General features: G+C 38.1%; 1 protein-coding gene across 25 annotated transcripts in view; it reads right to left on the reverse strand.

Moving 5' to 3' along the window:
- Positions 1–19,040, reverse strand: part of WNK1 (WNK lysine deficient protein kinase 1) — a 128,614-nt gene that overhangs the window by 52,563 nt on the left and 57,011 nt on the right. For all 25 annotated transcript variants that reach the window (XM_043881868.1, XM_043881876.1, XM_043881873.1 and 22 more), the window contains exons 3-4: positions 13,833–14,053; positions 11,782–11,939 (exon numbers count right to left, since the gene is read on the reverse strand). In XM_043881868.1, coding sequence (XP_043737803.1) covers positions 11,782–11,939; positions 13,833–14,053 — 379 coding nt within the window. The remainder of the gene's footprint in view (positions 1–11,781; positions 11,940–13,832; positions 14,054–19,040) is intronic.

Below are 19,040 nucleotides of genomic sequence, written 5' to 3' on the forward strand. Positions count from 1 at the left end.
GTACTCCTTTCCCAGTTTTGAACCAGTCCATTGTTCCACATCCAGTTCTAACTGTTGCTTCCTGACCTGCATACAGGTTTCTCAGGAAGTAGGTCAGGTGGTCTGGTATTCCCATCTCTTGAAGAATTTTCCACAGTTTGTGGTGATTCACACAGTAAAGGCATTAGCATAGTCAATGAAGCAGAAGTAGATGTTTTTCTGGAATTCCCTTGCTTTTTCTATGATCCAACGGATGTTGGCAATTTGATCTCTGGTTCCTCAGCCTTTTCTAAATTCAGCTTGAACACCAGGAAGTTCTCAGTTTACATACTGTTGAAGCCTAGCTTGGAGAATTTTGAGCATTATTTTGCTAGCATGTGAGATTGAGTGCAACTGTGTGGTAGTTTGAACATTCTTTGGCATTGCCTTCCTTTGGGATTGGAATGAAAACTGACCTTTTCCAGTCCTCTGGCCACTGCTGAGTCTTCCAAATTTGCTGGCATATTGAGTGCAGCACTTTCACAGCAGCATCTTTTAGGATCTGAAATAGCTCAGCTGGAATTCCATCACCTTCACTAGCTTTGTACAGTGATGCATCCTAAGGCCCACTTGACTTCACACTCCAGGATTTCTGGCTCCAGATGAGTGATCACACCACCGTGGTTATCTGGGTCATTAAGATCTTTCTTGCATAGCTCTTCTGTGTATTCTTGCCACCTCTTCTTAATATCTTCTGCTTTTGTCGGTATTCCATCCCATTTCTGTCCTTTATTGAGCCCATCTTTGCATGAAATGTTCCCTTGGTATCTCTAATTTTCTTGAAGAGATCTTTAGTCTTTCCCATTCTATTGTTTTCCTCTATTTCTTTGCATTGATCACTTAGAAGTCTTTCTTATCTCTCCTTGCTATTCTTTGGAACTCTGCATTCAGATGGATATATCTTTTCTTTTCTCTTTTGCCTTTAGTTTGTCTTCTTTTCTCAGCTATTTGTAAGCCCTCCTCAGACAACCATTTTGCCTTTTTGCATTTCTTTTTCTCGGGGATGGTTTTGATCACTGCCTTCTGTACAACGCTACGAACCTACATAGTTCTTCAGGCACTATGTCTATCAGATCTAATCCCTTGAATCTATTTGTCACTTTCACTGTATAATCCTAAGGGATTTGATTTAGGTCATACATGAATAGTCTACAAGTTTTCCCTACTTTCTTCAATTTAAGTCTGATTTTTGCAACAAGGAGTTCACAATTTGAGCCACTGTCAGCTCTCAGTCTTGTTTTTGCTGACTGTATAGAGCTTCTCCATCTTCGACTGCAAAGAATATATCAATGTGATTTCACTATTGAGTCCCCAGTTACATCCATGTGTAGTCGTCTCGTGTTGTTGGAAGAGGGTGTTTGCTATAACCAGTGCTTTCTCTTGGCAAAACTCTGTTAGCCTTTGCCCTGCTTCATTTTGTACTCCAAGGCAAAACTTGCCTGTTAGAGGTATCTCTTGACTTTCTACTTTTGCATTCCAGTCCCCTAGGATGAAAAGGGACATCCTTTTTGGTGTTGGTTCTAGAAGGTCTTGTAGATCTTCATCTACATCTGTCAACATCTCACTTCCTTAAACTAAGACCAAGTTAAGATGGGCCTCACTGCTGCTTTTCTCTCCAGTATTTATTTTACACTATGGCCTATTCAATCACCTAGCTTCATCCAATCATCTGACACTTAACCATTCCCAACTGTCTGATATCATTTAATTCGTATCACATGACTCAAATGTGGTTAATAATTCCCCACACTTACAAGATGGCCATAGGATCAGAGAACTAGAAAGAATCTGAGCTAGAGTCCCTACCTGCTCACACAGACAACTAATTGTAGGCCAGAGAGATTAATGCCATGTCAAGGGCAGAATTCAGTACCTCCTGGAACCTATGAGGAGTCATGTCCAGTTCAGTCTGGTATGTATCAGACACCTACTAAATATATTGCATCAGCAGCAGCACCTAGAATACAACAGAATATATTCTAGAGGCTAAGGGCTTAGTCCATGGTAAAGTAAAAACGAGAATCCAGATTCAATAATGTCTAGTTCAATGTTTCAGTCCATATTACAGTACTTTTAACTAACTTAACCTGGGGCAGAAAGCCCTCACAAGCCAACTTCTTACCTACTCCTATCTCCCCAAGTAAATCCAGTCAAACTGGTTACTTTTTCACTGAATACTGCACATTTTCACAAGCATATTCTTTCTACTGCCCCTCTTTTTAGTCAACTGAATCCTACCTCAGTATTCAAGGTACACCTCAAACCACCCAGAGACAAGGAACAACTACAACGTAATTGTATCAACCTTCTGGCACATAGATTATCTACAAGATCCCAGGAAGCTCAACACTCTATATACTGCACTTAAAACACAGCAGCAACCATCTTTCTACATCCTATCACTTTTTATTTGCAGTCTAATGCTGTGAGAATTACAGATCAACATTTAGCTGGGAGAAGTAAAGTTACTTTTTCTGAGAAATTCTCAAACAAGGATTTCACAACTATTGTTTAGCATCTAAAATGTTGGCAATGACTTCCAACTCTGTGGTTTAAGGTTAATGGTCTGATCTATTACATCTGAATACTAAGACCCTTTAATACTAATCAAATCACAGGAGAGTATTAGAATGACTTTGAAAATGATGCAAAATGTTCCCAGGATACACCAGATGATACACAAAGTTTTTGCCTATGTGTGTAATCTAAATTTACTGGATGGAAATAGGAATAAAATTTATAAAGCAATCATTTCAGCTAATTTCAAGCAGATCTAGATCTCTGGGATTTACATCTTTGGGATATCACCAAAAAAATTCCAACTGCTAAAGAAAAAAATACAAAGTTTTCCTCAACTTTTCAATCCCTATCTAATCAGGAATCAGCTTCACGTGTTTCTGTAAAAAAGTAGGCTGAAATGCAATCTGTTATATAAAGACCAAAAGGCATTTCACTCCAACTGCTTTAATTTTGTTTTTCCTAGACAGAATGTTCGAATCTTGCAATCCAAAGGCTAATGGAATCAGTGACAAAGTCAAATTACACAAAGCAATTAAAAATCCCCATTATTTCTACCTTGGTTGTCAGAAGGCTGGATTCAGCCAGATTCTCACTGGTATGAGCCATTAATTTACAGGAATTTGAACCAACCTTATGATCCCACTGGAAAACAAGCCCTTCAAGCTCCCGACCGAATCTGACTGGCTCTATCCAAGGGAAGTAGCTGACCTCCTGGTTCCCTGAGGCTGATTCCTCTCTGGATCCACGGGAGCCTGTGCACTGCTCCAAACACAGATGCACTCTCCTCCACATCAAAAACTGATGCCACTGCGACTCCTTTACTTGCAGACAAAAATTGTGCTAAGTACATCAGCACTCTTATTTGGATCTTTTCATTGCCAGTAGTGGGAAATTTCAAGATAACTTAACTTTTTCTCTTTTGAATAGGGGCTCAAACCGATGACACCAATGTTAGACTCACCAATCTTAGACTCAAGGCTGTACATTGTCACCCTGCTTATTTAGTGTCTATGCAGAGCACATCATGTGAAACGCTGGGCTGGATGAAGCACAAACTGGAGACAAGATTGCTGGGAGAAATATCAGTAACCTCAGATATGCAAATACCACCACCCTTATGGCAGAAAGCAAAGAACTAAAGAGCCTCTTGATCAAAGTGAAAGAGGAGAGTGGAAAAGTTGGCCTAAAACTCAACATGCAAAAAACGAAGCTCATGGCATCTTGCCCCATCACTTCATGGCAAATAGATGGGGAAACAATGGAAACAGTGAAAGACTTTATTTTCTTGGGCTCCAAAATCACTGCAGATGGTGACTGCAGCCATGAAATTAAAAGACATTTGCTCCTTAGAAGAAAAGCTATGACAAACCTAGACAGTGTAATAAAAAGCAGAGACATTACTTTGCTGACTAAGGTCCATCTAGTCAAAGCTATGGTTTTTCCAGTAGTCAGCTATGGATATGAGAGTTGCACCATAAAGAAAGCCGAGCACCAAAGAATTGATGCTTCTGAACTGGAGTGCTGGAGAATACTCTTGAGAGTCCCTTGGACTGCAAGATCAAACCAGTCAATCCTAAAGGAAATCAGTCCTGAATAGTCATTGGAAGGACCGATGCTGAAGCTGAAATTCCAATACTCTGGCCACCCGATGGGAAGAACTGACTCATTGGAAAAGACCCTGATGCTGGGAAAGAATAAAGGCGGGAGGAGAAGGGCACAACAGGATGAGATGGTTGGATGGCATCACGGACTCAATGGACATGAGTTTGAGCAAGCTCTAGGAGTTCGTGATGGACAGGGAAGCCTGGCGTGCTACATTCCATGGAGTCACAAAGAGTCGGACACAACTAAGTGACTGAACTGAACCGAACCCATGTACTCTCAGGTGAGAAAACCTGAGAGTTTAAAAACAAAGGCAAGCAAAGGAATAAATTCTAAGGTTTGTATTAGTTAACAGATGTTTAAAATGGATTTTAAGATTAAATCTTAAATGGATTAAATTCCATTTAACATGGATTTTATGCATGCATTAAACATGCATAACATTAAGGATTTCTGATCCTACAGTTAGTATTTCTCCTTCATTTCCCTGGGCAAAATGCTTAACCCCTGAATCTATTTTCTTACCCATGAAATGAAAGTATTATCTACTTATCAGAATATAAAAGATGAAAATAAGATAGTATATGTAAAGCACTTTGCAAGGTGATTGGCAAGAGGCAAGATAATAAATGCTAGCTCATTTGCACTCATTTAAAACTTAGTTCATTAAACACATTTTAAACACTGCTGTTTGTTGAATGTCACTAGATAAAAGAATTGAACAAGAGACAGCTTATTTCGCTACCTGCCATAATGATGCTAATGCTAATAATAATGGTAATACTTAGTTCAGTTCACTCACTCAGTCGTGTCCGACTCTTCGTAATCCCATGAACTGCAGCACACCACGCCTCCCTGTCTATCACCAACTCCTGGAATTTACCCAAATTCATGTCCACTGAGTTGGTGATGCCATCCAATCATCTCATCCTCTGTCATTCTCTTCTCCTCCCACTTTCAATCTTTCCCAGCATCAGGGTCTTTTTAAATGAGTTAGCTCTTCACATCAGGTGGCCAAAGTATCAGAGCATAATCTTCAGCATCAGTCCTTCCAGTGAATATTCAGGACTGATTTCCTTTAGGATGGACTGGTTGGATATCCTTGCAATCCAAGGGACTCTCAAGAGTCTTCTCCACCACAGTTCAAAAGAGCATCAATTCTTTGGCACTCAGCTTTCTTTACAGTCCAACTCTCACATCCATACATGACTACTGGAAAAACCATAGCTTTGACTAGATGGATCTTTGTTGGCAAAGTAATGTCTCTGTTTTTTAATATCCTGTCTAGGTTGGTCATAGCTTTTCTTCCAAGGAGTGTCTTAATTCCATGGCTGCAGTCACCATCTGCAGCGATTTTGGAACCCCCAAAGATAAAGTCTGCCACTGTTTCCCCATCTATTTGCCATGAAGCAATAGGACCAGATGCCATGATCTTAGTTTTCTGAATGTTGACTTTTAAGCCAACTTTTTCACTCTCCTCTTGCACTTTCATCAAGAAGCTCTTCAGTTCTTCTTTGCTTTCTGCCATAAGGATGCTGTCATCTGCACATCTGAGATTATTGGTATTTCTCCCAGCAATCTTGACTCCAGCTTGTGCTTCTTCCAGCCCAACGTTTCTCATGATGCACTCTGCATATAAGTTGAATAAGCAGGGTGACAATATACAGCCTTGACATACTCCTTTTCCTATCTGGAAACAGTCTGTTTTTCCATATCCAGTTCTAACAGTTGCTTCCTGACCTGCACACAGATTTCTCAAGAGGCAGGTCAGGTGGTCTGGTGTTCCCATCTCTTGAAGATTTTCCACAGTTTGTGGTGATCCACACAGTCAAAGGCTTTGGCGTAGTCAATAAAGCAGAAGTAGATGTTTCCAGAGTTCTGGAACTCTCTTGCTTTTTTGATGATCCAACAGATGCTGGCAATTTGATCTCTGGTTCCTCTACCTTTTCTAAATCCAGCTTGAACATCTGGAAGTTCATGACTCACGTACTGTTAAAGCCTGGCTTGGAAAATTTTGAGCATTACTTTACTAGCGTGTGAGTTAGGTACTGACTGCTAACTGTATTTAGGCACTTCTCTCATTTATCCTCACTACCAATTTAGGCTCAGAGAAGTTAATTAACTTGCCCCAGGTATCACAGCCAGGAAATGACAGTGGTGGGATCTGATCACAAGTAGACCCACCTCCAGAGCCCACTTCCTCCACAGCAACACTGTGTTTCACTCCCTGTAGTTCTGTATTCATGCATTCATCTCACCAATACTGAGTGCCTTGTATCCGCTGGCTCTAAACACTAGGAATATAGCCAAGAATAAGCCAAATAACAGCGCCAGCCCCAGAATGTGTTCTAATTGGGGCTTTAGGTAAACACGGTAAGGTTGTGACAAAGGTCATGAAGAAAAAGAAAATCATAAGGAGACAGAAGTAAAGTGTGTGCACATGTAAGGTCATTTTAGATGGATGGACAGGTAAGGCCTCTCTGAGCAAGCCCGGAGAATAGAACCTGAATGAAATGCACGTGTACAACAATGACACGCAACAGTTTATCATCAGTGCACCACAGAATATAATCACTCAACTGGTCAATAACACGTCTCCACCCTTCAAGCTGGCAGTTACAGACAGGTTTAAAGGCCCTCAGGTCACAGACTGACACTGCCCTAGACATTTATGGATTCAGTACAGAACTTTGATATGAGCAGGGGACCTGGAATAACAGAGTAACAAATAACCCTGTTATATTCTAGATATGTAATCATGGGCTATCCATTCTGAGCTTCAGACTATTTATTTACAAAATGTAGATAATACTACTAGCAAATCGCTCCTGTCCAGGGTTGTTGGAAGAATTAAATTACATAATACATGCAAAGTGCTTAATGCAATGTCTAAGACTAGCATGTACATGCGTTAATATTTACACTGCTAACATCTGCTATTTACATGGCAGTTGTACCACTGCAAGGTCAGACATGTAGTATACTATTTCAAGGTGTATTTCAGTAGAGTCATCACTATCGCTTATATAATCATATAAATCACTGTATAGCCTAGGTACTTAAAAACTCCCCACACATTTATCTCAGCACCCAAAACATGGAAAAAAAAAAAAAACCACTAGAAAATTAAAAAAGGACTAATAAAAATTGCCCCTTTTATTTCTCCAATGAAAGTCAGAAAATGGGAATGGAGGTTGGTGAAACCAAGACAGCACTTCCCAGATAAGAAATATAATAATTGACAGTACAGAATAATGAACTGTAGGTAATATGGAACTCAATTTTCACAGCTAAGAGAAAAATAAAGAACAAATAAATGCTTTCAGTATCCTTAGAAATTAAGGATTCCAACAGTTCTAACTGACTTAATGCCTCAAGCTTTTTATTCCAACTTTTCTGCAGCTTGACTTATTTACTATTTTGCATTTTTAAAAAGCAACTCCTGAATAACACAGGAAAAAAAGCAATTAAATAGGGTTAGATTTCAAAGTCAATTTGGTTACTTATGTTAGTAAAAATGTTCCATGAACAATGGAACAAAAATTTATTCAAATAATGTTTGCTATTACAATAATCTTTTTTTTTTTTTAACCAAAAATAAGGTATATAGTCCTGGAAGGGACCTGTGGTGATCACTGTTCCAGCTCACACTTCTCAAACTTTAACATACACCCAAAGTATCTTTGGATCTTGTGAAATGCTGGTTTTGATCCAATCAGTCTGGGATAGGGCCAAAATTTTACATTTTTGGGGACTGTACATTGCAGAGCAAAGATCTAAATAGTGATGTGAGAACTGATGGAAGAACACATGAACAGACGACTTTATCAAATGCCTTTCTAATGCTGGAATTCTGACTCTATCAAAGTTACTGTTTTCTGCTTGATTTATACCAAATAGTTCTTCCCATTTTACAGAATAAATTGTGTATGTACATATAGAAAGTGTATCGGTTTCTAAGCCACTACTTGATTTCACATCAGTCGGATAAAGTTAATATTTCTAAGGTGACCTTATTTTGCAGGGTAAATTCAACTCCTCGATACTTACTAGTGTCTGACTTGACTGTATCTGGGATTCCTTTAACTGAATCATTTATTTTTAAAAATATCACTGAGTACCTACAACACGCTGAATACTATGCTACAAACACAACATTGTAAGCAAAGGTTTAATAAATCAGGCTCTAGAACAGTACCTTTTAAAACACTGTACATTTCATCCCTTCTGTTCCCAACTCCTCTCCAGGTGAGGGTGGCTATAGGTTCAAACAGTTTAAACAATGAGAAAAGAAGGAAGAAACTACAGAAATGTAAAGGACATGCATACAATGCAATATTATTCAGCCATAAAAAGGACTGAAGAACCAATTCATGCTAAAACATGGATAAACCCTGAAAACACTATGCTATATCAATGCATAACACAAAAACAAAGTGTAACACAAAAGGCCATATATTTAATGATTCTATTTGTCTGAAATGTGCATAACAGGTAAGTCAAATCCAGAGACAGAAAGCACATTAGTGGTTGTCAGAGGAACAACTGCTAATGGGTATAGGGCTTCTTTCTTGAGGTGACAGAAAGGTTCTGGCATTAGTGGTAATGACTGCAGAACACTGAATACACTAAAACCCACTGAATTTTACACCTTAAAATGATTTAAACAGTTAATTTTATGGTATGTAAATTTTTATCTTAAAAAAAAAAAAACCCACACAACCCATTGAAAGACTGAAAAAAGATTGAATACCATACTAAGACTATGGAAACTGTAATGTTGGTCTTCCTACGGTCTATTAAGCTAACACCAGACTTTTTCATTTGAGAAGGGGATTCTCCTCTCAACTGAGCTAGAGCTCGAATTTGCAAATAAAGATTCATCTGTTAATTGATTACAGTGTTTCAAATGCATTATCCTAAAATCAAATTAATTTTTTTTCTTTACACTTACCAAATAACCGCTCATATAAACTTTTACTTAATTTTATGGCAGTGCTATCTGTGCCTGACAGTCTGAAGTCAAAGAGCTCAAACCACTGGTTTCAGCCCTGAGCCTAGTCAACAGGTTTTTACCCAATAGGGCTGACTACATCCGTCACGTACTCATCTTACACAGTCATTATTTTAACTAGGTAAGCATATTTGGTGGGTAAATATGGAACAGGGTAGAATTTAATACAGGTCATTTTTTCATTCTGCATTAAAAAAAAATTGGTACTACCATGTAATTGATAACTTAATTTCTTTACATAGCAGAGTTATCTTTTGGACTTCATTTAACAAAAAAAAAAAACAAACCCCTAAAATTCCATGACCCCTTGAGATATTTTAAGTACCAACCTGTATTTGTTTAGAGAAATAATCAGGAGTTGAATTCAAAAGATTAATCAGAGACACCTACCCCTAGACCACCCAGTTATACCTGGGCAGTGTCTCTGACAGCAAAGCACTATCTGTTAATTATTAACAAAATCTACCAAGTTTCAAGTTAGAATACTGCAAGATCCACAAAGAAGGGCAGTAGCTGAAAGAGACAGTAGAGAATGTTTAAGTATATGGCTAGCTTATGTGTACTTCACTCTTCTGGTCTGTTCACTATCAAAACATTCGGCATTGCTGGAAGGTAAACAAAGTATTTCTGTGAATAGGTCTTTGTGTTTAAAATCTAGAATGATCACCTCAAGCAGTAATACTAGGTTTAAGATGCTATTTATTCTTCGGCAATAGAAAGAATAAATATGGCCAGTGAAAAATGGTTATTACATTAAAATCTCTTATGTTCTCACCACTGAAGTGATCATTCTACTCTTAAGAGAAAAGACTGCCTACAAATTATCAGAGCTAATTACTGAAGTAACTACTTGTGCACATTGAGATTCTCCTGTCTACTCCAAGTATAGAAGCTAACGGCATTCTAACAGAACATTACCACTACTTCAGCAGATTGGTAATTATTTACAGAACTCTTCAGAGAACTTTTTAAGTTTTGGTGGCATATGTTTAGGAGTTGGCAACTTTCTGTTAAGAGCCAAAGAGTACATAATTTAGGCTTTTGGAACTAAACAGTCTGTTGCAATTACTCGACTCTACTAATTGTAATATGTGAAAACAGACATAGAAAATACAGAAACAAATGAGTGGCTGTCTTTACTTTCTTCATGGATACTGAAATTTGAATTTCATATAATTTTCACATGTCATCACATATTATTCTTCTTTTGATTCCAGCCTCAATCATTTAGGAATGCAAAACGCACTCTTAGCTCATGGGCTGTACAAAAATGGGTAACAGGATGGATTTGGCCCACGAACCTTTGCTAATTCCTGGTTTAGAGTATAATGGAATGAAGAAAAGTTACAGATGGTTTAAGTGAGTAAATATATTACACTAACCATTCTACATACAAACTGTAAATTTCACAGCCCTAAAATTAAGATATTTAACCTTATAATCAAGTTCAATATTTAGTTTGATCTCCGTTCAGAGGATATGTATTTACAAAGGGTATTTTCATATTATTCTTTGTTTTCATAAAGATTAAGTGGAAAACAACACCTTAGGTTAACTGAATTCTAATCTATAAAGAAAACTGATCTCTCATCCATCCGCTCTGGCCACCTCTAATCCTTTATTTCAGTCTGTTAGTTATTCCTTCAGAATACTGCAATACCTCTTAACTGGGTTTTCAGCTTTTATTAGAGTTTCCTCATATACCCATCCTCTATCCTGCAGTCAAAATAATCTTTTAAAAATTTAGGTCTGATATTACAACACCTACCAAATGTCGGATTTTCTTTTCTCGGCTGTACCAAGTGGCTTGTGGAGTCTTAGTACCCAGTCCAGGGAATGAACTTATGCTCTCAGTAGTGAAGACGCAGAGTCCTAACCACTGGACCGCCAGGGAAGTCCCATGACAACTACCACGTCTTATATTGGCTGCAGTGGTTCTCCCAGCGCTCAAGCACAGTCTCAACTTTCCTTTCCTCCCTTATTCCTTGTCTCTTCTTTTTCCTATTTCCAAACTGCAGACACACAAATTATAATTCTTCACATGCAGTATTATCTTAGTCTCTCCCTATTTCACATAATTTTCCTAATCTGATCAAACTCAATCAGGCACAACTACTACATGCTTTGTTACATACTGACCCTAGGAAAACTGTTTTTATACCCTATGGTAGCTGTCTGGTTTACTTATTTTTTCTCCTTCACTGAGTAGTAAGCTCTTGGTAGACAGGTTTGTCTTACTTAGCAATAATATTCAATACCTAGGACCTAAAAAGAAGTCTGGACTATAACAGAGACTTAAATATTTGTTGGATGAACTCATGAGCTATTATGGGTTGAACAGTGTCACCCCCACAAAAGATAAGTTAAAATTCTAACCCTCAGTATCTCAGAATGTGATCTTATCTGGAAACAGGATCACTGCAGGTGCAATTAGTTAGAAGAGCCAGTCTGGAGTGGGCTGGACACAACGCAATCTGACCAGTGTCCTTATAAAAAGAGGAGACACAGAGAGATGAGGGATGAACACCATGTGATGCTTTCTACTATTGTTCCCTTCTGCATGGTTTGACATTACCCAGCTTCTTAGATATGGCCTAAGATCACCAGTCACTTCTGACAGGACTTACGCTAGTCACTCGACGGTAGATCTGTGCAGCGTTCTGGCACTCTGAGTACGGGTATTCAGACGTGGCCATCTCGAGCATGCACATTCCAAAAGCATAAACATCAACGGATTCATCATACTTCTCTTCATACATCTCAGGGGCCATGAACTCTGGGGTACCTTAAATTAAAAGAAGGATTCAGACTCAATGTGAGGAGAAACTGCAGATGTATTCATGGTGGGGGGGTGGGCGGTGCGCAGCAGAGGGGCTGCCCTGTGAGAGAGAAGAAAGTGGAAGGGGTAAAGATAAAAGAAAGACAGGGAGGAAGTGGGGGGAGAGGAGAGAAATCACATTAGTTTGCTCCATCAAATCTGCTACAGACCTCTCACAGCAATTCCTTTATAAAAAGTAAGAAGAGGACCAAGCATCTGTTTATTTACTGTTTCAAGTGGATTACTGTTATACAATGTCAAAATAGAGCCTCACATAAAAGATAAACTGATATAACTCATGTGAAAACAAATGGAAGAAAAAGGTGAGAACAGCAAAGAGTAAACTAGAGAAAATGGCATCTATCTGTAAGACAGGATGATAGGTTAAAAAGACAAAAATACTTGTCTGCCCCCTACTGTATGAGAGCTGTAAGGTTAACATTTAGAGCTAGTCTCTTGCCAATAACAGTCCATTGATCAATTTCACTTAACACAGCTGTGCAGTAACAAAAACCTGACATTCAGTGCATTTTTTAAAATAACATAGTGTAAACGTCTGTGAGGCCACTCACCCTCCCCATAGTTCGCAAATCTACTGCAGATGTAAGAAATGTAGTGAGGGACACCCTATAGACACACAACACACCATTCAGTCTGCATTTGTGTTCTCATGCTGAATTAAGAGTGTGGAGTGTGTGATTCCACACACCAAGTTTCCAATGTTTCCAAAGAAATTAAGCCCAGATACCTCAAATTACAGAACATTTCTAAGAACAGGCTTGCATAATACAGTTTAAACAAGAAAAAAGAAAAAACTCTTGGGCCAGAGATTAACATACCAAAGACAAAGAACTGTTTCCTTTATAGGCAACAGGGAAGGCAGAAGGGAAATACAGCTTTAAATAACTCCCCAGAACACTATTTTATAAGGATGTGCAAATTACTGGTATTCTATGTTCTTTCTTATTAAAACACAGGATTCTAGCCCACTTAAAAATGAGTAGTTTTCTTGCTGTTGTCATCGTCACCTTTTGAGAGAATAGAGTTCATGAGAATTTCAAGCTTTCTAACTGTCGCACGCTCTTCAGAAGGGAAAGTTTATAAAACAATAGGCACTGAACTATATTTCCAGCTGCAATGCCCTAACACACAGCCTTGTCCTGTAAATCAATGACTGTCGAGGAGGGCAATTTGCCCCACAGGGGACATATTTGGCTGTCATGACAGGAGGGAGATGGACAAGTGGGCATGCTACCAGCATCTACAGAGCAGAGACCAGGGATGCTGTTAAGTCATCTTACAACGCACAAGACAGTCCTTACAACAAAGAACTGTCCAAACCAAAGTGTAAACAGTACTGAGACTGAAAACTGTTTTAAGTACATCTTTTGAAGAGTAGAAGAAAAAGTTGATAATGAACCATTATATTTTTACATTTTAAAAGTTTTAAAAGGCAGATTTTTTGAATACAAATATATGCAACAGACCTTTTCAGAAACTAAATTATATATAAACTCAATTTCTTTCATGGGGAAAGTTAACACAGTTTATCTATTATATAACTAAGTGTATGATACTAAGCATCAACAAAATGACCCAGGAAGGTGATAGTTCTATTACGTAAGGTTTTGTCGACAAAGTTCACCTTACTTCTCTTCATATAACTTCACAAAACAACAATTGTCTTCAGGATGCTTCTAAAGGCATAAACACAGAGAACTCTGTATCACTTCCTGGGTTCAAGCTATGAATTTTTGAAGGTTTATTTCACATTATAAAAGCTCTGACAGAGTCAGGTTTCTAAATACAGTGAATGTCAGAAAGCCAGTTAGACTTTCACAAGGTACCTGTGAAACATACCTATCACACTCTTGGCAAAAGAAGCCCGCTTCAGGGTGGCCAGACCTAGGTCTCCAATCTTGACTGAGCCTGTGGGGCCAGTGATAAAGATGTTGTCACACTTAAGATCCCGGTGAATAATAGGTGGAGTTCGAGTATGAAGAAACTGAAGTCCTTTAAGAATCTGACGGCACCAGCTTCTCAAAACTTTGATCTTCATCACCTTAAACCTTTTCAGGTACCTAGAGAAGGCAAGGTACACCAAACGGTTATCGATGATACGTGTTTACTGCTTTGAAGAGTTCCATTAAATTCTAGCATATCTGAGATGGGAATATCAAATTTAGAATATTAAGATTCAGTAACCTAAGGTTAGTACTACTTTTAGCAAGGTAAAAGAGGATAGGATAACAAGTAGTTGGCAAGCAAATTCTGATAACAAAGCACAAAAAACAAATCCCTTAAAATTAGATCACTGCCAAGATGACTGACAAGAGGTAGAGTTTGACTTCTGGTAAATGGTGGTGCAACCGTTACTGGATGCAGATATAAACTCCAGTGAATACATGTGCATGAGCAAACACACACACACACCCCTGAAGATTCTACAGACCAATCAGAATCAGGCACAAACTGGAAGGGAGGACACATGAGAAAAAAGGGTAAGCACTAGTCTGTGCAGGTTGCTCAAACCTGTACACAACCCTGTTGCTTTATTGGCTGAGGAAGAAATACGAGGACAGAGTTCAAGATGACCGCAGCATCTAAAACACTGTGTTCAATACAACTTTCTACAACAAAAGTTCGTCCAATACAATATCCACTAGATAAATGAGAATATTTATATTTAAATGAATTAGATACATTAAACTTAAAAAGGTCATCTCCCAGCTGCACCAGTCACATTTCAAGTGTTCAACAACCGCACATGGCAAGTGGCTATCATTCTGGATGGTGCAGATTATAGAACATTCCATCACCAGACAGTTCTGCTGGACAGCAGAGACCTAGAAAGGTGGCCGGGGTGGGGGGTCCAGAAAGGAGGCACAGAAGGGGCGCTCCAAAGTTCTGCATATTCACTCTGCCCACATCTCTGGCTACCCTCTGAAATATGTGTGTATGCAGATTACAAGCAACCCAGCTGACGCTAAAGGAACAGAGTTTTCTGATGAACTGAGGCCAGATGCTATTTCATCTGAAAATACTCAGGGGAAAAAATGAAGCACACAAATGGTAAATATAAAAGAATACACTTTCCTAGCACTATCTTTATGTTACATGTGACTACCTAAAGGAAAATTTATAACACTGTGTTACCAGATCTATACAATAGACATATATAACATAAAGCTTATAGTAAATTATAAGTACTATGGATAAATGGGCCTGTATTTGTGCAAGTTTTATTTTACATGAAATTATACTGTATCAACCATAAACATGCTGTGAAAAGATAAAGATTTAAATTTAAATAAAGATTTGAAGATTTAAACTGTGAAAACAATACCTAAAATGTACACATACACACAAGGAAGTTTAACTAAAAAGCTAATAAAGAAACTAATACGAAATTTTAAAAACAAATTTAAAAAATGAAATTCTGCTTCACTTGGGGGGGGATATGAGATAATTAAAGAAAACTTATGATGAAAGTTGGTTTTATGGTCTAAAAATATATAAAGAGTTAATCCTGGAGAATGAGGAAAAGACTGTCAAAGAAAAAGAGTAAGGCATTTACTGAAATGAAGGAAATGTTCTGTATGTTAACAGTTGGTGTTTTTTTAAAGTTTTGACCAAAACTCATCAAATGATAGAACTATGATTAATATTTTCACTGCCTGTAAATTTCATTATAAGGAAAAATCAAGCATACAAATATTGGAACTTTGATGAAATGTGTACTCAAGTGTTTATGGATGTCTGCAACTTAATCTGGAATGAAAAAAGAGGGGAATGACTAGATGAACATATTTGGTAAAGCAGACACAACAGAGGTTAACTAAATTAAAGAATCTAGGGAGAGACCATGTATGTGTTCACTATGTAATTCTTTCAACATTTCTGTACAATTGAATAATTTTTAGATAAAATGTTGGGAAATGTCAATTATTTCTCATTACAACTGGAAGAAAAAACAAAGAATGCACACATATATAAATACGTACATTTAAGCTTGTATATGCATGAAGAAAACAATGAAAGATAAGAATTAAAATTATGACTTTTTAAGAGAAAAACTATTGGGAAAAAGATGAGGCTAGCTTGTATCTCTTTCACATCTATAAAATGATAAAATATAATAGATTGTCTATTAACCTTCTATCTTATAACCTTATTAAACCTGTTTAGAATCACTAGAATATTCTAGGTAAACAATTACATAATCTGCAAACAGGAGCAGTTTTATTTCTTCCTTTCCCATCTTTTTGCTTTCTCCGGGTTTCCCCATTCTTGCTCTGGGCAGGCCCTCTAGAACAGTACGAAATATAAGCAGTGAAAGCAGGCATTTGTGCTTTGTTCCTCATCTCCCAGAAATCAGTGATGTATAAAGATTTTTCATGGATGCTCTTATTTAGTCTGAGGAAGTTTCCTACCACCCCTAGTCTACTAAGAGTTTTTAGTAAGGAATAGATTCTGATTTGTCAAATACTTTTCCCACATATACTTAAATGATCATATAGTTTTTATTCTGTTTATGTGCTGAAAAACATTAATTCATTCTATGTCAAACCAACTTTGCGATCCTGGGATAAACCCTATTTGTCACTGACATACTGAAAGTCCCATGGATAGCAAGGAGATCAAACCAGTTAATCCTAAAGGAAATCAGTCCTGAATATTCATTGGAAGGACTGATACTGAAGCTCCAATACTGTGGCCACCTGATTCGAAGAGACGACTCACTGGAAAACACCCTGATGCTGGGAAAGATTGAGGGCAAGGCGAGAAGGGGGCGACAGAGAATGAGATGGTTGGATGGCATCACTGACTCGACGGACATGAGTTTGAGCAAACTCTGGGAGACAGTGAAGGACAGGGAAGCCTGGTGTGCTGCAGTCCATGGGGTTGCACAGAGTCGACTATGACCGAGCGACTGAATAACAGTGTGATGGCTAGAATCCAATTTGCTGTTATTTTGTAAAGGAATTTGGTACCTATATTCATGGGGGATACAGCTCTATAAAGTTCTTGTGCTGTGTCTTAGGATTTTGGTTTTGGGGTTATGCTGGCTTCAAAAAAACTGGACACTATTCTTGCACTGTCTTTTTGAGAAAAGTCAACACACTTGTTTCCCCTCCACTAAAATAAAGTATGATAAATACATAGAACAAAAAATGTACCACCTGAAGTGTTGAAGTATTAGTCACTCAGTTGTGTCCAACTCTGTGACCCCATGGACTGCAGCCCACAAGGCTCCTCTGTCCATGGGATACTCCAGGCAAGAATACTGGAGTGGGTTGCCGTTCCCTTCTCCAGGGGATCTTCTCAATCCAGTGATTGAACCTGGGTCTCCACATTGCAGGCATTCTTTACTATCTGAGCTATGTTCATATTATTATGTACAAACATCACCACCATCCATCTCCAGAACTCATCCTGTGAAACTGAAACGCTATACCCTTTAAACAATGACACTCCACTTCCCCTCCCTCTGAGGCCATGCAACTACCACCCAACTTTCTGTCTCTATGAATTAGCCTACTCTAAGTATCTCATGTAAATGGAATTATACAGTATTTATCTTTTTGTGACTGGCTTATATCAGGTAGCACAACGCCCTTAAAGTTCATTCCTGTTGTAGCATATACCATAAACTTCCTTCTCTTTTAAAAAGGCTGAAAAATATTCCATTGTACATATACACCACACTTTGCTTATCCATTCTTCCACTGATGAACACATGGGTTGCTTCTACTTTGGGTCCATTGTGAATACTGCTGCTATGAACACGGGTGTACAAGTATCTCTTTAAGACCCTGCTTTTAATCCTTCTGTGTATATACCAAGAAGTGGAATTGTTGAACCATATACTAATTCTATTTTTTTTTTAATTTTATTGAAGTACAGTTGATAACTTGCTTTGATTTTTGCTACACAGCAAAGTGACTCAGTTATACATATATATATATTCCTTTTCATATTCTTTTCCATTTTTTATTTTTTTATTGAGATGTAATTAACATATATTGGTTTAAGGTATACAACATAATGATTCAAATATGTACATATTGTGAAATGATGGCCACAGTAAATATAGTTAAAATCCATTACAAAACTCCAGCTTTTTTTTTTTTTACTGTGATGAGAACTTTTAAGATCTACTCTCTTAGCAACTTTCAAATATACAGTACAGTATTATTAACTGTAGTCACCATGCTGTACATTACATTCTTAAGACTTTTATTATTTACAACTGGAAGTTCACACCTTTTGTCCACCCACCCATTTCATACTCCCATGCCCTTGCCCCTGCCTCAGGCAGTCACCAATCTGTTCTCTGTTACCTATGAGTTTGGCTTTTTGGTGTTGTTCATATGGTATTTGTCTTTCTCATTTCACTTAACACAAACCCCTCAAGAGTCCATCGATGTTTTGGGCAAGATTTTCTTCTTCATGGCTGAATAGTATTTCATTGCAGATATACATACCATATTTTCTTTATCCATTTATCCATCAGTAGACATGTAGGTTGCTTCCATGACTTAGCTAGTATAAATAATGCTGCAATGAACATGGGGGTGCATATTATCTTTTTAAGTCCGTGTTTCAGTTTCTTTGGATAAATACTCAGAAACTGAATTGTGGGGTCATACAGTAGTCCTGTTTTTAATTTTTTGAGGAGCCTCTGTACTGTTTTCCATAGTGCTTATACCAATTTAATCCCCACCGACAATGCACAACAGATTTTCCTTTTCTCCACAGTACTTGTTACCTGTCTTTTTGATAACAGCCATTCTTTAAAAAAAAAAAGAATTTATTTATTTTTGGTTGCTGGGTCTTTGTTATGCACGTGGCCTTTCTTTAGCTGTGGTGAGCAGGGGTTACTCTAGTTGCAGTGTACAGGCTTCTCATTGCTGTAGCTTCTCTTGTTGCAAAGCACAGGCTCTAGGGCATGCTGGCTTTACTAACTGCAGCTCGTGGGCTCAGGAGTTGCAGCCCATGCGCTCCAGAGTACTGGCTCATTAGTTGTGGCACACAGGGTCAGTCGCCAACGGCATGTGGGATTTT

The sequence above is a fragment of the Cervus elaphus genome, chromosome 22, assembly GCF_910594005.1.
Source record: "Cervus elaphus chromosome 22, mCerEla1.1, whole genome shotgun sequence".
Lineage (NCBI taxonomy): Eukaryota > Metazoa > Chordata > Mammalia > Artiodactyla > Cervidae > Cervus > Cervus elaphus.